Below are 21,998 nucleotides of genomic sequence, written 5' to 3' on the forward strand. Positions count from 1 at the left end.
AGTCATCCTTAAGGAACAGAACACAGAGTTCTCTGAGCGGTTTTGCTTCGATAATGGCTTTGTACCAAACGCTTTCAGTGCCATTGTTTTTGTAAGAGATTTCGACTTCACAACCTTCTATCAGTGATAGCTTTTCACTCGGAAACTGTTTCTCCATGATTGATTTACTCACTGTAAAAAGGAAAAAATCGAAACTTTGTTAGACAGAAACCCTTAAAACTGAAGAAGACGGCACTCGTGCGTTAACTGCAAGGAAAAATGTATTTTTTATTTACTTTTTTTTTTAAATAGTTTTGTGCGTTTTCGAAAAAATATCCAAAGATGTTTTTAAAACAAACAAAAAAAAAAAAAACATTTTAAAAAAAAAACTATATACGATAAACCATTTTTTGCTGAAAATTGAAAGAACATTTTAAAGAACATCTGTTTGTATATTCTTTAAACTTCACTTTTTAAATGTAAATTAAACAATTGATGCATTTAGAATTATATATTTTACCTACACAATGAAGTTAAAATTTTGATATTGGCAAATAAGTATGTAAAGAATCAATATATTGACCACACACAAAACAAAAAAGGTAGAACGTTTCGTAAATTTGCAAATAATAATCCTAACTATAGACTGACAAAGATAAAACTCAAGGGAAGGCTTCTCTCTTTTTTCTCCCTCTAAAAATCTTTCAAAGAGAGAGGAAGTTTTTCCCGTTTGATTTGCCGTCCAAATCTTTTTTTGGCTTTTCATCCAGCATCATCTGGTTTCTCTAACAGTGGTGGCTGACTTTCGTTTCCAACATCGTCCGATTTCTTTAACGGCGGTGTTTGGCTTGCCGTCCGGTGTGATATCCGGCTTTTGCCCAACATGGATTGGCTTTCACAGCAGTGCATGGTCGGTTCTTGTCTAGCATCTTCGGCTCATACAGCGGTGATGGCTAGCTTAAGGTTTCAACCCGACTTAGTTCGGTTTATTTTTGTTTTTTTGCCTTCTCTCTTCTCCGGCATGTCGGTTTGCTTTTTCTTTTGTTTTTTTTTTATCACGGTTTCGTTTAGACCGTTGATTGTTTTTAGTTAAAATCTCATCGGATATGTGTGTTAGTGCGTAACAGTGGCATCTCTGCTCATAAGGGTTTAATTCCAACCTATCCTTTGGGTTTGAAGTTTACGGATAAAGATTAGGCGATTTGCAATTTCAGTTGAAGATTCAAAGCTCTTTTTTCAGCTTATTACTATTGCCTTTAGTTGTACTTTTATGTTTAAGCTTCGATTGGTTTTTAGTCAACAGAGGTGGATTAATCGGAGATCTTTTTCTCTTTTGAGATTAATGGATCCGTATTAGATCTTCACTTCTGTTTTGCAATTGTCGGAGAAACACAAAAGAATCTATCTTCGATCTTCAGTCGACGTTAGTTTCATTCTCCGGCGGAATCGATGGCTTCAACGGCGAAGGATGATGACGGAAAAATTTTAGTCTCCTCACGTTACATGTGTCTTTATTGTTGACATGTGTCTTGAGATATTTTAATTCGATCCAATCTTCTTCTGTAAGTGATGCAATGTTGGGCCAGTTGGACTTTCTTTAGTCGCTGTAAATTGTCGTATGTTTTGTGGGTTTTTTTGCTCGGTTGTTGTGTACTGTTTATATCAATAAAATCTTCAATTGGAGAAAATAAAAGACTGACCAAGATAAAATATTGAACTTTAAAGAATTAAAAATATATTGAACTTTATCTTGACAACGCAAAATTAGGATGAAAAACAATCTACGTCAGTTGCACCGTTAAGTGATTGTCAAAATCTACAAAATTGAGATTTGAGAAGAACAAAATTCTTTGATGTAGCAAAAATCTCAACTTACAACTATAAAAGAATAAAAATTCAGTTTCCCTCCCTCAGACAAAACGATTTCAAATCATCTTTGTCAACTGTTAACTTATACAATTTTGATTCCTCATCTTGATATGTATATTATTATTTTTTAGTCTCAACTAAGAGGATATAGATCAACAATTTTATATGGTTCATTTCCAAACAATCTATAGATTTTATTTTAGTCTAGGAGATTTTTTAGTTTTTTTTTTTTTTTTAATCTCGTGATGTATTTTTTTTTTCTAAATGACAATTTCTCGTGAGAAAAACTCACTCTTTTGCACAATAAGTTTATAGTCCTTACAAGTAGGTTCTCAACTACTTGGGAGGATAATCTTGCTCTCATATCTGATGCGGCATTGAACTCTGTTACCTTGTACCTAGTGCGCTTCGCTTTCCAAGCCACCATCCATACTCTTTGGAGGGAACGAAACAGGAGGAGACACGGCGAAACACCAATCCCTGCTCCGCTTCTGCTTACTCAACTTGACCGGACAATACGAGACAGATTACTCTCCATCTATACTCGCAGTAAAGGAAAATACGAAGCAGCAATGGCAATGTGGCTAACAACAATATATCCCTCTGTTATGTAATGTAATTTAGATAGACATACTGCTTGACCAAAGATTTTAAACAAAGGTTGATGTAAAACGCTTTTTTCGAATAAATTTTATATTTTATTCAAAAAAAATAATAATAAGTTTATAGTTTATACGTCTCATCAAATAGATTATTCATCCGCAATTGTTATACAAACAAGACAGTAGTGAACATTATCTCTTTTCTAAAAAAGATGTCATTTTAAATTACTAGTTACTGTTTGAAAGAGAAATATAAAGCGAAGCTAAATTGTTGTTCACACATCAAAATCGAGAAAGTAATGGTGCGACCTATATAGACTAACAAAGAGTTATGCTTGATATTTCACATATTAATTAGAGATTAAACCTACCGAATATAGACAATGTGTAATTGTTATTTGGTTAATGAAAAGTTGGGATGTTGATTGAAGAAAGGAAAGTCAAACCATTCCAATCAATAATGACTCGTGACCATCCATTTTATCAACCAATAATAATGGTAAATGACAAATTATATATGTCGTCTTGTTCACGATAATTCTACTCTCGAGAAGATAACATATTTCCATGTCCTTTTCTCGCATAAATACATACATAACCAGCTGCACATAACATAAAATACTATGTATCTTCACACATAACATAAGTACCATACTTTACTTATCTTCATCTTCCATAACAAACAAAAGTCTGAGAAAAAAATATGGACACTAAAGAAGTTGACGAGTCTCGAGTTATGAGACGAACCGAACTTCAACTTCATGATTCAGTTTCTACAAGAACAGGTATATAACCGTAAAGTATCATAATCATGAGCATTAATTAGCAATTAAATGTGTATTTAGTCGCTAATAGTTACCTTGTGTTTTCTTAATTTTTTTTTATAAAAAGGAACGTTATGGACGGCGGTGGCACATATAATAACAGGAGTGATAGGAGCAGGAGTGTTGTCGTTGGCTTGGGCCATGTCGGAGCTCGGCTGGATCGCTGGTCCGGCCGCGCTTATAGCTTTCGCCGGAGTCACACTTCTCTCTGCTGTTCTTCTTTCCGATTGCTACCGTTACCCCGATCCTGAAACCGGTTCCCTCCGCCTAAATTCTTACTCTCAAGCCGTTAATTTGTATTTAGGTTAACTTCAGATCTCATATTCTGATATCATTCACAGTCACACACAAAGTAAACTAGTTTTAAACATATATAGATTGTTTGATTGGTCTGATGGTGTTGGTCGAGTGGTATAGTAGTAGTCTAGAATGAGTCCTGACCTTTTTTTTTTTTGACAAAAAATGAGTCCTGACCATTTATGATTACATTTTTGGTTACTACAAATATATATATATATATATATATATTTAAAATTGATTTATTTTATTCAGTTAGTAAATTTGATTTGCAGGAAAGAAGAATCAGATGGTATGTGGGTTTTTTGTATACATTACCCTGTTTGGTTGTGGCATTGCTTATACCATTGTGACAGCTACTTGCATTAGGTAACATAATGTTAAACCTACACATTTTTTTAATCTCTTAGAAATGTTGTGATTTACAATATTGATATATCTTTTCTTTTGGGTGAAATAATATTGATATGTTGAGGGTCTTCCATTTCGTTACAGAGCGATTATGAGATCGAATTGTTATCATAGAGAAGGACACAGTGCAACATGTTCATATGGAGACAACAACAACTACTTCATGCTTTTGTTTGGTTTGCTTCAGATCTTTATGTCACAAATACCTAATTTCCACAACATGTTGTGGCTCTCTATTGTCGCTGCGATTATGTCTTTTGCTTACTCCTCCATTGGCCTCGGCCTCGCCTTTGACAAAATCATAGGTAAAGATAAGCCATATGATCTTTTATATAGATTAATATTGCTTTGTTACTTGTGATACTAACCAATCATTAAGAGTTTTAAGTGTTGATAAGGTAATTAACTCCTTTTATTGTCATTAATTGATTTTTAGATAGAAAATGATTGAATATTTTGTTTTGTTTCTGAAATGAAGAAAAACGACAAATTGAGGGAAGCGTAAAGGGAAGTCCAGCAGAAAACAGAGGTGCAAAAGTATGGTTAGTGTTCCAAGCTCTTGGGAACATTGCCTTTTCATATCCTTTCTCAACAATACTTCTTGAGATTCAGGTAGATGATTTACCTTCATACAAACTGATGCTAAGTAAGACAATAAAAACATTAACTACATTAAATCACAAGAGCATAATAGTCTGCTAAATTGCTAATCAAGGACAGGACACATTGAAATCCCCACCGGCAGAGAAGCAAACGATGAAGAAAGCCTCTATGGCTGCGGTAATCATCACAACATTCTTCTACCTTTGTTGTGGATGTTTTGGGTACGCGGCCTTTGGAGATTCCACCCCGGGAAATCTCTTGACCGGTTTCGGATTCTATGAGCCATTCTGGCTCGTCGATTTCGCCAACGCTTGCATTGTTCTTCATTTAGTAGGTGGATATCAGGTATCGTACGTACAAACCCCTGGTCCAATCTAACCAACACATCTAGTGTTTCAAACGTCAATTTCTATATTTTTTTTGTTTACATGCGTAATCACAGCTTAGAAAGCAAACCATGCACAATTTTTAATATACTAGAAAGAAAAAAGAAAATATTTGTAAACCAAATTTTTTTTAAAAAACATTTTAATATTTTTAACATATATAATACCATTGTAGGTGTACAGTCAACCAATTTACGCGGCTATGGAGAGATGGCTAACCGAAAAATACCCACAAAACAAGTTCGTCGCCAGATTCTACAGCTTAAAATGGCCAATGTTACGAGGAGGAATGGTGAGAGTGAATCCAATGAGGATGTGTCTGAGAACAACGTATGTGGTGATCATAACGGGAATAGCGATGTTGTTTCCATACTTCAATGAAGTACTTGGAGTGTTGGGGGCACTTGGCTTTTGGCCTTTGGCTGTATATTTCCCTGTGGAGATGTGTATACTGCAGAGGAAGATCCGTGTTTGGACGCGACCTTGGCTTCTTCTTCGACTTTTCAGCTTTGTTTGCTTGCTCGTCTCTTTCCTGGCTCTTGTTGGATCGATCCATGGACTTGTCCGAGCGAAATCTAGATGACTAACCAACTTATTTTGATATACTCATTATAAACAAATAATAACCTATTCAATAAATAAGTGATGGTTAACGTATTTGTATTATTTCTCTGGTTGACGTAATAATAACACATGCTGAGATGAGAATGCCATTTACGAACAGACCGATAGAATTATATACCTAAGAAACAGAATATTAGAGAAATCCATCCTTAAAATAAAAAAGTGGATAATAAAGTTATTGTGGATGGACAGAATTTAAAGTAGTATGGCAAACACATATTCCTTTTTGCATTCTAAGCAAAAAAACAAAAAAAAAAAAGAAATAGACCACCCAACTGTTAAATTAGTTTCATCCATTCCAATCAATGACCAATGGGTAAATGCGACCATCGAAAAAAATATCTTATGTTATTCGCATGAAACACGAGTACTATAAATAAGTACACGTAAATTACAATAGTAGTAGTGGACAACCATCTGTCTTTCATTTCATTCAAGCAAAGTTTCTTTCCCCAAGAAGATTAAACGTATTCATTTCGTCTTCCCTATAAATATATATACGTAAACCTACTAAACATCTTCATCTTCGTCATCCAAAATAATAATGGACATCAAAGAAGATGCCAAGTCTCAAGTTATAACACCAACCGAAACTCAACTTCGTGATTCAGTTTCTACAAGAACAGGTAAACCCTTTAGTAATCATATAATTAAACAGAGTATTATATATATATATATATATATATTTAGTTGCTAGTTAATAATAGTCACGTTGTGTTTCCTTGAATTAAAAAAAAATAGGAACGTTATGGACGGCTGTGACACATATAATAACAGGAGTGATAGGAGCAGGAGTGTTGTCGTTGGCTTGGGCCACGGCAGAGCTCGGCTGGATAGCTGGTCCGGTCGCGCTTATAGCCTTCGCGGGAGTCACACTTCTCTCTGCTTTTCTTCTTTCCGATTGCTACCGTTACCCCGATCCTGACAACGGCCCCCTTCGACTTAATTCTTACGCTCAAGCCGTTCAAGTGTATTTAGGTCAACTTCAAAACCCATATTCTGATTCAACTAGCGTACTAGCTAGAGCTGTCCATCTAATGAAAAAAAATATGTTTTGAAGATCAATAATTTGAATACATGCAATGGGAAACGACTAAATATTGTGTTATTTATAATTTGGATTTTTCATTATTATTATAGTTATATTTTAATTTGTTAATCAAGATGGTTAGTTTAATTTGCAGGGAAGAAGAATGAAATCGTATGTGGGGCTGTTGTATACATTAACCTTATGGGCTTTTGCATTGCTTATACCATTGTTACAGCTACATCCATTAGGTAAACATATTTAAACTGTTATTTCTTTTTTTTTCTTTGGATTTTTAGTTGATATGTAGAGTTTCTTCCATTTCTTTACAGAGCAATTATGAAATCGAATTGTTATCATAGAGAAGGACACAATGCAACATGTTCATATGGAGACAACAACAACTACTTTATGCTATTGTTTGGTTTAGTTCAGATCTTTATGTCACAAATCCCTAATTTCCACAACATGCTATGGCTCTCTGTTGTCGCTGCAATTATGTCTTTTGCTTACTCCTTGATTGGCATCGGCCTTGCCCTTGGCAAAATCATAGGTATAGAGACAATATACTCATCTCTCATATTTAGATTGTTTTTTTTTTTTTTTTTGCTTTTGATACTCAGTCGACTTCACTTAATATCAAATTATCAATAGATTTTGAGATGTAAGACAATTGAATATTTTAATGTTTCATTCAAATGGAGAAAAACGACAAATTGAGGGAAGTGTAAGAGGAAGTCCAGCAGAAAACAGAGGTGCAAAAGTATGGTTAGTGTTCCAAGCTCTTGGGAACATTGCATTTTCATATCCTTTCTCGATCATACTTCTTGAGATTCAGGTAAATAAGTTACCTTTTATGCACATAATGATAGTATCATTATGATACTAAGTAAGAAAAATTAAAACATTAACTACTCCAAAAAAGATTAAAAATTGTACGTTAAATCACAAGAGCATGGGTTGACATAGTTTGCTGATCAAAAACCTATATTTTTTATGTGGGTTGAATGAAAATTAAGGACAGGACACATTGAGATCACCACCGGCAGAGAAGCAAACGATGAAGAAAGCCTCGACGGTTGCGGTATTCATCCAAACATTCTTCTTCTTCTGTTGCGGATGTTTAGGCTATGCGGCCTTTGGAGATTCCACCCCGGGAAATCTCTTGACCGGTTTCGGATTCTATGAGCCATTCTGGCTCGTCGATTTGGCCAACGCTTGCATTGTTCTTCACTTAGTTGGTGGATACCAGGTATTCTACAAAACGTCCATGTTTTCCTTCACATGCGTACCAAACCACATTTCAGAATGTGGAGATGTATACATATATGTTTTGACTGAATTTACAATTAACAATACAAGAATATATGTTTAGAATACCAATACATTAGATTTGATTTGATATAACATGTTCAAATGCAAACAAACAATCGAGAATTAAAATCATTTTCACGTTTATAACATATAAAATGCCATTTTTAGGTCTACAGTCAACCCATTTTCGCGGCTATGGAGAGATGCCTAACTGAGAAATACCCACAAAACAAGTTCATTGCCCGATTCTACGACTTCAAACTTCCAATGTTACGAGGAGGAACGATGAAATTTAATCCAATGAGGATGTGTCTGAGAACGATATATGTGGTGATCACAACGGGAGTGGCAGTGATGTTTCCCTACTTCAATGAAGTATTAGGAGTGTTGGGGGCAATTGGATTTTGGCCTTTGGCAGTTTATTTTCCTGTGGAGATGTGTATAATGCAGAAGAAGATACAAAGTTGGACGCGGCCATGGCTTCTTCTTAGAGGTGTTAGCTTCGTTTGCTTGTTTGTCTGTCTCTTGTGTCTTGTTGGGTCCATTTATGGACTTGTGGGAGCAAAATTTGGATGATTAGCCAATAAGTTGGCTTTGTGATATAGGCATGAGAGATCTTCCTACTATTTAATTGGTAAATAAATGTGAACAGTTATAACTGAAAGATACAAACTCCATGTAACTAATTAGCATTTAATATACAAAGTTAAATTTTTAATACACCAACTCTAAAGAACTCTCTGATTTTGCTCTTGTTTGGCTAAGAATGATGAAAAAAAAATGATGTCGTGAAAAGAAACAGAGCAAGTGGCTTGAAGTAAACGGCACAAGAGATCAATGAGTTCAAATGTCAATATGATGTCGTCAAACGGACATGTGTTTTACGATATAAAAATCTCTCGCTTAATCTGGGAAAGACTCTATTGATAATAGAAAAAAAAAAACTAAGGTTGATCAAAAAAATATTTCACATAAAACGAAGGAACAAACTTTGACTCTTCTGAATACTAAAACTGTTTAAGGTGACATTTACGAAAGTCATGTACTCGTGGATGGTGGTACATCTTGAGAATATAATATCTCCATATTTCTTATTCGTAACAAAAACTCTTCGACCAAAAGATTTACAATCAACATTTTTTTCTCAAGGCTTTAAGAATTCATCCAAGAATCACTCGAATACACTAATCGTCCTATAATTTTTTGTTCTTCAAATGAATGTCAAAGACAATGAATAAAAAAAGAAAAGAACTCGCAGCTTTTAGTATTCAATCTGAAAAGAACTCGCAGCTTTTAGTATTCAATCTCGCAGTTTTTCCAGGTTCATTGCACTGATATTGGACCTGATTACTCCCTCCTGTGGGCCATGGCAGAAGCAAAGACAATTTACTAACACTATAAGGCAAGTTTTTTAATGACAAATTCCACTTTCTCGTTTACAGGTTATTTCATGAGTCAGTCACATCTTCTACAATTGAACTGCTTTTATGATAGGAGATAGAAAGCTCTTGATAAATGTCAATTGTGTGGAACATTATACATATGTTTACTTGGAATCTATTTGTATAAGCCATGATCAATTCATCTCTTCTCATCTTGTTAAGAGATAAGAGAAACGAAGAAGGTAGATAATATTGTATGTAGCTAAGGTCTTGTAACTGTAATACTAACTTGCAGAATTCTCTACATACGTGTGAGTTTTAGATCTTCTACTTTGAATTAGTAGCATGTGCTTCTATTCATCAATATACTGACCGTAGCTCCGAGGATTTTAATTTGATTAGTTCAACTAAACGTGGACCTATCTAAATATAATTGAAGATAACTTCCCTCTCACTTGTGGAGGACATGTTTTATGTAAGAATGTGCACTCTGACATAGTTTTGCTTTCGATAAAAATCAAGGATTTTAAGAAAGGAGTTGAACCAATGCGGCTTAACAATTCACCCTACCTTTAGGTTTTTATTTAGATAAATATGTATTTCTTAGCCTTGTAGGTTTTTCCAACTGTAGTTCTGTTCAAATATTTAAAAATCACATTTGACGGTCAATATTAGAAAAGAACAAAGCCCCTTTTGGTGGTGTGTAATATAGGAAATTAGGGGATCTAATAGAACAAATTATTACCATCCACAAAAATGTGTTTAAATGGACAGCTCCACTTAAAACCAAAAAAAAAATGAAAAGAGGCTTATTAGGGTGACAAATTTTCAAAGGCAATATTGATTATTGTGAACATGATTTGACGAGTTTACAACCAAACAAAACTATATATAATTATAGATGATTAAATTTTAAACTACAAAAAAAATATCTCAAAATTAAACTAGACCAATATATCTTTCACAACAAGTTATAGGAGAAAAAACATATTTTTTTAACATTAAATACATTTAAAAATGGATAGAAAAACATACTGCGATATTGCCCGGGTCTAACGTAGTTAATCTAAGAATGCCTAAAAAACCTAATCAAAGTAGTGTAGGTACGACTATATAAATTAATGTTGGTCAACTAACTAAACTAGTCCAAGAACGGGTCGTCGGGAGGGCATTGTCGTCATTTCACAGACGCAGTCTGGTCTCCTTTTATCAAGTCCGGTTTAGGAATATCTCCCAACAGATCATACGCCCTATTCTCCCTCGTCATCCTCCTAGCCGTCGGTGCGTTTATCTCCACGCGCCTCCTCCTCGACCCTACCGTCAGTCACCCGAAACGACACTCCACTTGTCGTTTCTTCTCAAATCTAATTCTTCGCTGTTTTGTGTCTTCTTTATGGGTTTGAGTTTTGTGCCTTTTCTCACGTGAGAGAATTTTTTATTGTTGTTGGTTGGTTGGTGTTGTCGGCGAATTAGGCAGAACACGACACGTGTTCCACTATTTGGACCCATGTATGACTTTTTTTTTTCAGTTCGATTAGCTGTCTCCCGCTACTGCTCACAAGTAGGCAAATTAGGCATATTGAGGAGACTTTCCGGTTAAAGGTTTTGGGGTTTTAAAAAAAAAAATAGGGATGTTTAACCGGGTTTTGGTTCCGGTTTAGTTTCGTTGTTTAGAACTCGAATTAAATATTCCAATCGATTCGAACTTTGGACGAAACATATATGATATACGAAAGTTTAATAAGTTATTATTTGATTTTTTAGTTTTTTATGTTTAATGAAAAGTATATTAAGTTTTATTAATTTTTTGGTTGGTTTAGTTTGTTTGAATATAGTTAGTTCGATTGATGAATTTTGATTCGGTTCGGTTCAGTTTGGCGCTAAACTATGCAACTCGTTTTCACGCTTTTAGGTTCTGACAGAAGCCGTGACGGCGTCGCCAAAGACTAAAACCCAAACCCATACGATATCCCCAAAATACCCTCCACCAACAACCGTAATTACACAAAACCCTAAACCCGAGTTCACACTACACTGCTCCGCCAACGAAACCACCACCGCGAGTACATGCCCGAGAAACAAATACCCGACGACGACGAGCTTCGGAGACGACGATCCAAACCACCCTCCGACCGCCACGTGTCCCGATTACTTCCGTTGGATCCACGAGGATCTCCGTCCATGGGCGAAGACAGGGATCACGAGGGAAGCACTGGAGGGAGCCAAGAAGACGGCAAACTTCCGGCTAGCGATCGTTGGCGGGAAGGTTTACGTGGAGAAGTTTCAAGACGCGTTTCAGACGAGGGACGTGTTCACAATCTGGGGATTCTTACAGCTTCTAAGGAAGTACCCTGGGAAGATTCCAGATCTCGAGCTCATGTTTGACTGCGTTGACTGGCCGGTCGTTAGAGCTGCGGAGTTCGCCGGAGTTAACGCGCCGTCGCCTCCGCCGCTTTTTCGGTACTGTGGGAATGAAGAGACGCTTGATATTGTGTTTCCTGATTGGTCCTTCTGGGGATGGTAATAAAACAAAGCACCCTTGAATTTTTAAAGTTTTCTCGATTTACACCCCAATAGTTTTGAATTGATCAGTCAAACCGATGTAATTTTGTAGGGCGGAGGTGAATATAAAGCCGTGGGAGAGTTTGTTGAAGGAACTAAGAGAAGGGAACGAGAGGAGGACTTGGATAAACAGAGAGCCTTATGCTTACTGGAAAGGGAATCCAGTGGTCGCAGAGACACGACAAGATCTCATGAAATGTAATGTCTCTGAAGAACACGAGTGGAACGCTCGTTTGTATGCTCAGGTAATAATTTTCAAGATTCTGCTGGTTACACCTGCAAATTTTACAACAGTTTTTTCTAACTGTGATGTGTGCATTTGGATTTTATCGTGTAGGACTGGATCAAAGAATCGAAGGAAGGTTACAAGCAATCAGACTTAGCGAGCCAATGCCATCACAGGTAGTGTAATTTTTTGTAGACTTCAATTATAATCATACGTTTATGTTATGCAAAGTTGAAATAAGGTGATGTTTATGGCTTTATGTAACAGGTACAAGATATATATAGAAGGTTCTGCGTGGTCGGTGAGCGAGAAGTACATTTTGGCATGCGACTCTGTGACTCTGCTGGTGAAACCTCATTATTATGATTTCTTCACACGAGGCCTGCTTCCAGCTCACCATTATTGGCCCGTTAGGGAGCAGGACAAGTGCCGCTCCATCAAGTTCGCCGTTGATTGGGGCAACACTCACGTTCAAAAGGTACTTGTTTAATCCACATGGGAGCTTCTTTTGTGATGGTCTTGGTCTTCATCAATTGGTACCTCGTTAGTATATGATGAAAACGCAAATATCAACGCAGGCACAGGATATGGGAAAGGCGGCGAGCGATTTTATTCAACAAGAACTCAAGATGGACTATGTGTATGATTACATGTACCATCTTATAACCGAATACTCGAAACTCCTCCTGTTTAAACCTGAGATTCCCCGGAATGCCGTGGAGATTTGCTCGGAGACAATGGCATGCCCGAGGAGTGGGAACGAGCGGAAGTTCATGACGGAATCACTTGTGAAGCACCCTGCGGACTCTGGTCCGTGTACCATGCCGCCTCCGTATGACCCGGCATCGCTTTACTCGGTTGTGAAGAGGAAACAGAGTACGACTACGAGAATCCTACAGTGGGAGATGAAGTACTGGAGCAAGCAGAATCAAACCGGTTCTTGAGTATTTTTTAGCTTTGTGTAGAGAAAACCAAATATATACACGTATAACGTACCGGCTTCAACTTGTTTAAAATCCGGTTCGATGTTGTTGTAGATGACTAGAGACATATGTTCCAACTTTAGGATATTAACACGAAAACTCAAAACGGAAAATAAACTTCATAAAATTTTCTAGCTTCGAATTTGTGACTTGAAACTCACTCTAGATTTCATGATTAGTATCTTGTAACAAGAATCTATGCATCAATTGTCAAAAAGAATAATGAGCTAAGTGCCTAAACCACCAGCCAAAAATGTGAGTTTGAAATTAGTTTAAATTTGGTAAACAACAACCATCACCTTTCAATCCCAAAATGTCAAGCGTAGATAAGATATGGTTGGTTATGAAGTTGATGGTGGTTATTGAATACTTGATGGCTACTACTACTCACTGATCCCACCACAAGTTGCTCGTGTAACTTTGAGACTAATAAATACGTTTCTTCGAGATTTGATACATTGCTTCCGATATAGGCCACAATAATTTTGTTTTTGCTGTCTTTTTCTCTCTAAATTTCATGTCACGTAGGTCCCAAATTTACCTGTTTTTTTTTAAAAAATATTACTAGTTGATCATAGAGTGATTTGCACGTTACTGTTCAGATTTAGACCCACCCATCGCACTACAATACTGTATGATTACAATAATAATATATATATAAAGCTCAAGCTATTAAATACATCCACACAAACTAGACTGCCGTCAAGCAAAGTAACACCTTAATTATGTTTGTTTTAGTTATAATAAAGGTGTTTGACAAACAAACAAAAAAGTTATAATAAAGGTAAATTTTAAAGCCGAAAACTCTACTTGCACATCTAATCTTTTGTAATATATATTTTTAACTAAGTCCTATTTCTGAATTATTGTGTCGCCAATTTGTAAATCTTATCAAACTCTCAAGTCTCTAAATTATCAGACTATTGATCAATTTATCTATTATTCGCTAATCAGATTTACATCGGCCAGTAATGAATCTGAGTCACGTGATTTTTCCGGCCGTTGGTATCACGTGTCTGTCACGGTTCGTTTCATGTGCAAGAATTAAAACAAAAGTAGAGAATTGTTCAGATCTCGCAGCCTTTTGTTATCTTCAATGGTTCAGTCTTCACATGCATCACGTAGCGCGTAAGACTTTACTTAAATACCTGATGATCCCACTCTGTGCCCATCTGTACTTCTGTACTGTTTTTTTTTTCTTTTTATTCTTTCAAATCCGATAATTCAGATGTTTGTTTTTAGTTTAATGCACCCCAAACAAAAAAGGAAAGAAATATTTCAATGTTTTTATTATATGTTTGAGGAAGTAGTAAAAATATCAAAATTTAGTTGTTCAATATTTATATTTGAAAACAAGCCATATTACAAAAAGGTAAATAAAGAAGTACACTGTTTGATTTGTTCGTTTCTTTTTTTTGTAGTAGAATTTAACCCCTTTTTTGTCCACAAACTGACAAAAAATATACCGAATGTTTTCTTGCTTTAAAAAAAAAAAAAAAAAAAAACCACAATTATTTGCAGAGTGGAGTATTTATGTAGTGGACCAACGGACTTAACAGCCGTTACTTACCTCCGTCATTCGTGGCGGCAATAAAGAAGACAAACCAACGTTACCGGTTTTCAATCTACCGGGGATTAACTTTGGTTTTGGCTTCGGTTTCGCGGTTAAGTTCAATTAGTTAAGAATTAATATTCATAAAAATCCTATTTCACTAACCCCAAAATCCAAATAATTATATCATATGGATTGAAAAATTGAATAAAAGTAAAGTAAAGTATTGTGAAAGTTCAAATAATTGGTTTTCTGGTTAAGTCTGGTACGGTTTACGTATACCGATACAGTTAGAACCGGCACGTCTCCGTTAATGAACGCAGTATAAAAACCAACCACTTCGTCTTCTTCATTTCTTCGCAAGTCGTAACCGTTCAAATTCTCTCTCTCTCTCTCTTTCTCTCAAATTTGTAGTCTCCTCTACTTAGCTTAAGCAATCGAAGATGCGTGAGATTCTTCACATTCAAGGTGGTCAATGTGGAAACCAGATCGGAGCTAAGTTCTGGGAAGTAGTTTGCGCCGAGCACGGTATCGATTCCACCGGAAGGTACCAAGGAGAGAACGATTTGCAACTCGAACGAGTCAATGTCTACTACAACGAAGCAAGTTGCGGGAGGTTCGTCCCACGTGCCGTCTTGATGGATCTGGAGCCAGGGACTATGGATAGTGTCAGATCCGGTCCGTACGGTCAGATCTTCCGTCCTGATAACTTCGTCTTCGGTCAATCCGGCGCCGGTAACAATTGGGCTAAAGGACATTACACGGAAGGTGCTGAGCTTATCGATTCTGTTCTCGATGTCGTCCGTAAAGAAGCTGAGAACTGTGACTGCTTGCAAGGTTTGAATTCGGCCCATTAAAGGCCCATTTCATGGAATTGTGTGACATGTATATATAGTTATGACTTATGAATCGTGTGTGGTTGATGATGATGTGAATGATGAATGATGTGTAGGGTTCCAAGTGTGTCACTCGTTGGGAGGAGGAACAGGATCTGGAATGGGAACGTTGTTGATTTCAAAGATAAGGGAAGAGTATCCTGACCGGATGATGCTGACGTTTTCAGTCTTCCCATCTCCGAAAGTGTCTGACACTGTTGTTGAGCCTTACAATGCAACTCTCTCTGTTCATCAGCTCGTTGAGAATGCAGATGAGTGTATGGTTCTTGACAATGAAGCTCTTTATGATATTTGTTTCAGAACTCTTAAACTCACCACTCCTAGCTGTAAGCCTCTTCTTCTCCTTTTTGTAGTTATATATATAATTGATTAGGAGTTGAAATTGTTGTCGATGCATATATGACATGTCTTATTGTTCAGTTGGAGACTTGAACCACCTCATCTCTGCAACGATGAGTGGTGTCACTTGCTGCCTACGTTTCCCGGGTCAGTTAAACTCTGACCTGCGAAAGCTTGCAGTGAACTTAATCCCATTCCCTCGTCTCCACTTCTTCATGGTCGGGTTTGCACCGTTGACATCTCGTGGATCACAGCAGTACAGAGCGTTAACCGTCCCTGAGCTGACTCAACAGATGTGGGATTCGAAGAACATGATGTGTGCAGCTGACCCACGACACGGCAGGTACTTAACCGCATCAGCCATGTTCAGAGGAAAAATGAGCACTAAAGAAGTGGACGAGCAGATGATCAACGTTCAGAACAAGAACTCATCCTACTTCGTTGAGTGGATCCCAAACAACGTGAAATCAACCGTCTGTGACATCCCACCAACGGGTTTGAAAATGGCATCTACATTCATCGGGAACTCGACATCGATCCAGGAGATGTTCAGGCGTGTGAGTGAACAATTCACAGCCATGTTCAGAAGGAAAGCTTTCTTGCATTGGTACACTGGTGAAGGAATGGATGAGATGGAGTTCACAGAGGCCGAGAGCAACATGAACGATTTGGTGTCGGAGTATCAGCAGTACCAAGACGCAACAGCAGATGAGGAAGAAGGTTATGAGTATGAAGAAGATGAAGAGGAAGTGCAGGAGGAGCAATAACAACAGCTTCTCTCCCTTTTTTTTCTTAATTTGTTTGTGTGACTTTAGTATCTTTGGCTTGGTTTTCTCTTTTCTTTTCCAATCTTGCTTTTATCTTGTATTGGCATTTGGCTATGTGTGATTGTGATTTTAGGTCTAAGGACTAGGTAAATATATGTTTATATAAGTCTTTTCGGGTGCTTGGATTTGAGACATTGTTTGTTAGTGATTTCCTTCAAACGTTTGTGATTCCCTCTGTTTGCATTACCGTATTATTTACGCCATTATCGCTATGAAGTATTGTAGTTATTGAGTTATATGTCACATTTGGACATATTTCACCACTGCAATCTTGGATTAACTTCAACTTCTAAAATCAATATATAAGATCATCTAGATCAACTTGGCTTTGAGCCTTTGACTTAAGGTTCTCTGATTATACAAACATAACCAAAACAAAATGAGAGTTGGTCTCTTTGTTCTGGTTTCGATGCTACATAACAAAATCATCTCCAAAAGAAGATTATAAGTTATACTAAACTACGAACCAAAAAAGTTGATAAGAAGAAGAAGAAGAGTAAACTGTGTACCGCGATAGTTATGGCCTGGAGCATTAGAAGCCTTGAATAACAAAAAGAAAAACATATATAACTACACAACTCAATTGGGGATTTAATCGAACCTTTACAAGTAAGTAATGCGTAAAAAAAATACGTAAAACTTTTGGAGAAAATGTAATTGACTATAGTCTATAGTAAACTGTAATTGAATAGTTACCAAATATCAAGATTTACCAAAAAATCTGTTGCAGAAGCTGCTGGAATGAGATTATGACATGTTTTATCACATGGATATGGGCAATCAATTTCTTTTGCTTCTTCACCTCTCCCAAAATACCAATCTCCGACCGTCTCAGCAATTGTCTGAAACTCAAACCGAATCCGGTTATAAACCGTTTTAAACAATTTTAAATCGTTTTAAACCATTTTAAACCGGAAATTGAAAACGATTGAAAGTGAAATTCCGGTTTATAATTATACCTTATCGTGGATTCTCGGTGAAGTAGGAGAGAGCCAAGTCTCCTCTAGAGCACTTTGACAATGATCGAAGCATGAGTTTATAAACATTCCTCCTCTACTAGAATTTCTGAAGAAGTTCATCAAAGCTCCCAACATATCTTTCCTAAACCCTGCGAAAACAAAACCGGAATGTCGGTTCAAGTTATTTTATTTTTTTGCCGGTTTTGTCACTTGAACCGAATCAATTGAGGTTTCAAACCTTGGAGTGCATCGAGCTGGTGTGGATTACATGATGTCACATTAAGCTTACAACGGTTCCAACGCCCGGTTCGATCAGCAGAAGGTGGAACCAATCCATGATGAAACTGATTTATTAAAACAAATGGTTAGACGTACCAAACTGCCGGTTTAAACAAAATTGAACCGATATTATAATTAACGAAAAACATACCTGGAATACGTCGTAGGCTGAATTTAAGATGAAAAATGGCGTTTCGATAAATCGTAATATGTATTGCGGGAAAAAACACTACAAAAAGAATTTACAAATGAATAATTTAGATATTTATATTTAATACTGTAAGAAATAGTTCAAAATGTATTTAAAGATTTGTGATTGTACCAGAGATGGTTCAGGATAAAATGCGTGTGTGCAAGTTGGATCGAGGTTTTTTTGTATACCCTGTAAAGTTTGATCCACAAATGTAAGAAAAGTTATAAACTTATGGGCAGTTGAGAATTTTTTTAGTACCTGTAGAGACACAAGCTGTTTGTAAAAAGATCTCATTGTCCGGTTTGCTGCTACATCGATTCTGTTAAACCAAGATGAACCGTATATTTGTTGGTAAACCAAAACAAAATTAGATCATCAAAAGCATTTTGATTGTAGACAAACTTACGCGTCAAGGAAGAATCCAGCGTCGCTCATGCACTTAACGCTTGCGTTTTTGGGCAAATAGCTCGTGAAATTGTCACAGTGCAAAAACGTAGACAAACCACCAGCTGAACAACCGGTCAGAAGAGCCTGCGTACCGGTTAATTTTCATGGAATTGACTGGTTTAGTATAAATTCAAATCAGTAAGGCTAATTTAAACTAGCTAGAGATCATATCATACATACTTGACTGATGGTTATTATTAAAAAACAATTGATTCGAGAAATGTAACTAAACCAAATACCAAACCAAACCGTATAAAAGAAGAATTTTTACCTTGCGGGCTTTTGATAAACCTTTGGGAAGAAGGTCAAGAATTATGGCATTCCATATTCGTTGTCCTCTGAAATAAAGCAGTGACGTCTGTCATTCATTCAATTGGTTAAAATCAGTAAGAAAAAAAATCATTAACCAGATCATTTCCGGTTATTAAAAGCGGTTAAAGAAAACAAAGTGGTTAAAAGCGGTTTTACCCCGTTGCCATGTTGTGAATCTCCCGCAAATGAAGCTCCGTCACAGTACCTCAGCCTCACTTTGTTCCAATTGTAAAAATCTGAATTACATAACTTTTTCTTTCAAGTCCAAAGTCCAACAACCAATGTGGTGTATGACGTATTGTGTGTGAACGATGTTCTAATAAAGCCAAAGCAAGTTTTTGACTCAAGACAGACCAAAACTGGACTTCACATGTCAAGATATGCACAATGACAGTTTAACCTCCCTTGAATTAGATACCTAACTCGAGAAAGGTAGGATAAATGTGTAATTGACATGGGTTTGAGATAGATCGATACTTCGTTAGCGTGTGTTCGTAAAGGAAGGGGGACAAAGACAAAAAAAAAAGAAGCAAGTATGGAGAAGTAGAAGAAAGCCATAATTAAATTAATAGAAAGAGATAGAGCCAAAATGATTATTTCTAACGAATTATTTTATTGAAAAAAAGACGAATTGTTAACAGAAACATTTGAACCATCACGTGAAAGAGAGACCAGACCACAAGCAAACATGTTCCATTAATAAATTTAAATAGGTTGCATTTTTATACATAATGATGATGATATTGCATGGATTCGTATTAAGAAAGAATAATGACCTGGATTTTGAGAGGCGTTGTTGCTCAAGATTCCGGAGAAGACGACTGTCTTGCCCATATAACGTGTGGAGCCTCGACGGGTCTTTGCTCTTTCCACGCACGATGCTATATCATTGCACCATCCTCCTCCCTATAACAGTTCTTATTTTTTATATTAATAATTTACTTGTAAAATAGCTACTATTCAAACAATCTTGAATTGAAACATACAGTACTTTATAGACAAATAAGTGTTTGACTAAATAAAAATAAATGTGGTTCTGTTTAGTAGAAAAGAACTATGACGAGAATGTTTGTAGTAAATGCGCGTCATAAAGTGAAAGGCGTGAGACACGATCCAACTAGCTCGAGACACGATAATGCTCTAAAGTTCCTAAAACGGCGCCGTAATTAGAAGTTTTTGATCTCGAATTAACTCGTAATTTTTGTGGTGGATTCGGGTATTCTTAAGTGTGTACATTACTAGAAATCAAGTACTACAGCTGGTCAAAATTTAAAATTTAATTATGTGATGCATCGAAATAGTTAATGCATAGTATTATACTATTATGAGAAGTAATAGTAATTGACTTCATATCGTTATCACTATTTATTTTAAGAACTTCATTGATTAATATTTCGTAGATTAATTAACGCACAGGAAAATATATTGATTCATACATAGGCTAGCTGGATTCAATTATTTTGCCTACTCATGGAGTTGGTTACAACAGCAATACTTTGACTATGCAGGACCAATTAAAAACAAAGAGACTAACAAATTCACTAACCGATATTTATGCGCAGAAAATGATTATAAAATATATGAACATATGTTCATTTATTATTCTATAAGCGCAATCATTTTTAAGAATAACAACCGTTTTGTGTTTAATTTTTAAACATTTTGTTAATCATTACTTAGAGAGACTTAAGAGTAAATGTAATAACAATTTAATTACCTCAAACTGCAAAAGCCAATTGTTTGATCCAGCACCAAACCCTCTGTCTAAATGATACGCCGGTAAGCTCCCATCCAAGCAAACTACAAAAAAAACAAAAAAAGGTTAAAATATGAAAATTCAACGTAAGTAATGATAGATAATAGACTGGTTTATGTAATTATGTTTGATGATGTTGCGTGACATGCGGTTAGTAACCTTTAGTGAACTCAGCTACAAAACTGATAAAAACTTATAGAGAACTTATATTATCAATCAATTTTTCTTTTTCCAGTCCAATAAATTCAAGAAAACATCATTGTTTAACCAAAAAAAAAAAGAAACAAAAGTAGATTTAGGACAAAAAGAAGGAAGGAGGAGGACATACAAGCACCAAGAGCAGCGGCGTCTCGAACCAGTGTCATACTAACGCGCCGGCCAGGGTCGCCGGAAACGAGTGGCAGAGAAAAAGCCACGTAGAGGAGGAGAAGAATCATAGCCGCCGTTAGATCGAGAAGCCGCGTCGTTTTCTTCATTCTTTTTAACTTTTTTTTTTTGAGGCTGCTTCAATGGTGAATGAAGGAGAGACTTGGGGATGAAAAAAACAATGTCGTCGAGTTCTATGCCTTTGATTTCGTTATCTTAGTAATTAGTATCATCAACGAGAGGAAAGGAATAATTTGACTTGGAGATTTAAGAGGGAAATGGAAACGTTTTGTATATTTATAGATATATAATAAAGAGTTTTGTGGAAAGTAATTTGGAGAACCAAGTGGGCGAGAAGAGGTAAGAGAAAGAGAGAGATTTTGATTTTGATAGGCACAAAGAGGCTTTTGTTATCTTAGAGATTGTTTTCCTTTGTATGAAAAAGATTGATTGTTACTTGTGAGAAATCTCTTTGTTATTATCATCTCATATCTTATATACATAAATGCATTTGTATATACATATACTTCCCCACATGGAGAGAGAGACTCACTTATTTTTCATGTGTATGTGTGTAAAGAGAAACATATCTGACCAAAAAAATAATGTCATTATGCTTTTTTTTTTGTTCTTACTAAAGCTAAAGTCCACATGATATCTTCTTGAATCAAAGGAAATTTTAATAAAGATTAAATTTTTGGACTTAAACAATTGATGTGAAAAACTTTTTTCTAACCCTATTCTACTGAAATGAATTCATTTCCTAAGTTCCACTATCAGAATTTAAGTTTACTATGGTCAAACCATTCAGACTTATCAGTTCTGGTTTTGTAAGATTTCTCTTTCTGTAAGTTGTATTAAAATCCAATTTCAGTGACAGTCACATGTTGCAACTTATAAGTTTCACAAAGAGAGTTAAGTTTATCTGAAGAATAGACACCATAGGGAGTAGAGTAGAACCAATAAAAATTATAAGATAATAA

At 36.1% G+C, this 21,998-nt stretch overlaps 6 protein-coding genes across 11 annotated transcripts in view; 4 read left to right on the forward strand and 2 right to left on the reverse strand.

Moving 5' to 3' along the window:
• The window catches only part of LOC104736393 (DUF724 domain-containing protein 10-like), a 3,432-nt gene extending 2,341 nt beyond the window's left edge, over positions 1–1,091 (reverse strand). The window contains exon 1 of the mRNA XM_010456363.3: positions 1–1,091. This exon is cut by the window's left edge and continues 293 nt beyond it. Within this exon, the coding sequence (XP_010454665.2) occupies positions 1–157 (157 nt within the window). The 5' untranslated portion in view covers positions 158–1,091.
• Positions 1,092–2,972: 1,881 nt separating this feature from the next.
• LOC104736396 (putative amino acid permease 7) lies at positions 2,973–5,628 on the forward strand. 2 transcript variants are annotated; one of them, XM_010456366.3, is made up of 7 exons: positions 2,973–3,235; positions 3,342–3,578; positions 3,847–3,940; positions 4,067–4,287; positions 4,461–4,594; positions 4,703–4,930; positions 5,147–5,628. In XM_010456366.3, the coding sequence occupies exons 1-7, from the start codon at positions 3,154–3,156 to the stop codon at positions 5,552–5,554; spliced, it is 1,404 nt and encodes a 467-aa protein (XP_010454668.1). In that variant the 5' UTR covers positions 2,973–3,153; the 3' UTR covers positions 5,555–5,628. The 2 variants fall into 2 exon arrangements, 1 of the variants encoding a protein (XP_010454668.1); XR_015577932.1 differs by having other exon boundaries at positions 2,993–3,235; positions 4,698–4,930.
• A 368-nt stretch (positions 5,629–5,996) lies between these two features.
• LOC104736395 (putative amino acid permease 7) lies at positions 5,997–8,656 on the forward strand. Of its 2 annotated transcripts, none has more exons than XR_015578800.1 (7): positions 5,997–6,221; positions 6,337–6,573; positions 6,780–6,873; positions 6,955–7,175; positions 7,327–7,460; positions 7,642–7,874; positions 8,105–8,656. XR_015578800.1 is itself a non-coding variant. In XM_010456365.3 (7 exons), exons 1-7 carry the CDS (start codon positions 6,140–6,142, stop codon positions 8,510–8,512), a joined length of 1,404 nt encoding a protein of 467 aa, XP_010454667.1. In that variant the 5' UTR covers positions 5,997–6,139; the 3' UTR covers positions 8,513–8,656. The 2 variants fall into 2 exon arrangements, 1 of the variants encoding a protein (XP_010454667.1); XM_010456365.3 differs by having other exon boundaries at positions 7,647–7,874.
• Positions 8,657–10,335: 1,679 nt separating this feature from the next.
• On the forward strand, positions 10,336–13,223 carry LOC104738132 (uncharacterized). The gene is made up of 7 exons (XM_010458358.3): positions 10,336–10,368; positions 10,464–10,637; positions 11,231–11,838; positions 11,933–12,125; positions 12,218–12,282; positions 12,374–12,584; positions 12,685–13,223. The coding sequence occupies exons 1-7, from the start codon at positions 10,336–10,338 to the stop codon at positions 13,048–13,050; spliced, it is 1,650 nt and encodes a 549-aa protein (XP_010456660.1). The 3' UTR covers positions 13,051–13,223.
• Positions 13,224–14,987: 1,764 nt separating this feature from the next.
• On the forward strand, positions 14,988–16,874 carry LOC104736398 (tubulin beta-8 chain). Its single transcript, XM_010456368.3, has 3 exons — positions 14,988–15,478; positions 15,594–15,863; positions 15,958–16,874. Exons 1-3 carry the CDS (start codon positions 15,085–15,087, stop codon positions 16,641–16,643), a joined length of 1,350 nt encoding a protein of 449 aa, XP_010454670.1. The 5' UTR covers positions 14,988–15,084; the 3' UTR covers positions 16,644–16,874.
• Positions 16,875–16,979: 105 nt separating this feature from the next.
• LOC104736397 (pectin acetylesterase 9) lies at positions 16,980–21,484 on the reverse strand. Of its 4 annotated transcripts, none has more exons than XM_010456367.3 (13): positions 20,978–21,484; positions 20,611–20,693; positions 19,670–19,799; positions 19,050–19,129; positions 18,853–18,939; positions 18,541–18,665; positions 18,393–18,453; positions 18,264–18,323; positions 18,093–18,170; positions 17,901–18,006; positions 17,663–17,811; positions 17,417–17,545; positions 16,980–17,243 (listed from the first exon to the last, which is right to left on the reverse strand). In XM_010456367.3, exons 1-13 carry the CDS (start codon positions 21,123–21,125, stop codon positions 17,163–17,165), a joined length of 1,317 nt encoding a protein of 438 aa, XP_010454669.1. In that variant the 5' UTR covers positions 21,126–21,484; the 3' UTR covers positions 16,980–17,162. The 4 variants fall into 4 exon arrangements, with proteins under 4 accessions (XP_010454669.1, XP_019090677.1, XP_087337559.1 ...); XM_019235132.2 differs by having other exon boundaries at positions 17,400–17,545; positions 20,978–21,474; XM_087481433.1 differs by having other exon boundaries at positions 18,853–18,919; positions 20,978–21,463.
• Positions 21,485–21,998: the final 514 nt, after the last annotated feature.

Source organism: Camelina sativa, chromosome 13, assembly GCF_030686135.1.
Source record: "Camelina sativa cultivar CO46 ecotype springtype chromosome 13, ASM3068613v1".
Classification (NCBI taxonomy): Eukaryota; Viridiplantae; Streptophyta; class Magnoliopsida; order Brassicales; family Brassicaceae; genus Camelina; species Camelina sativa.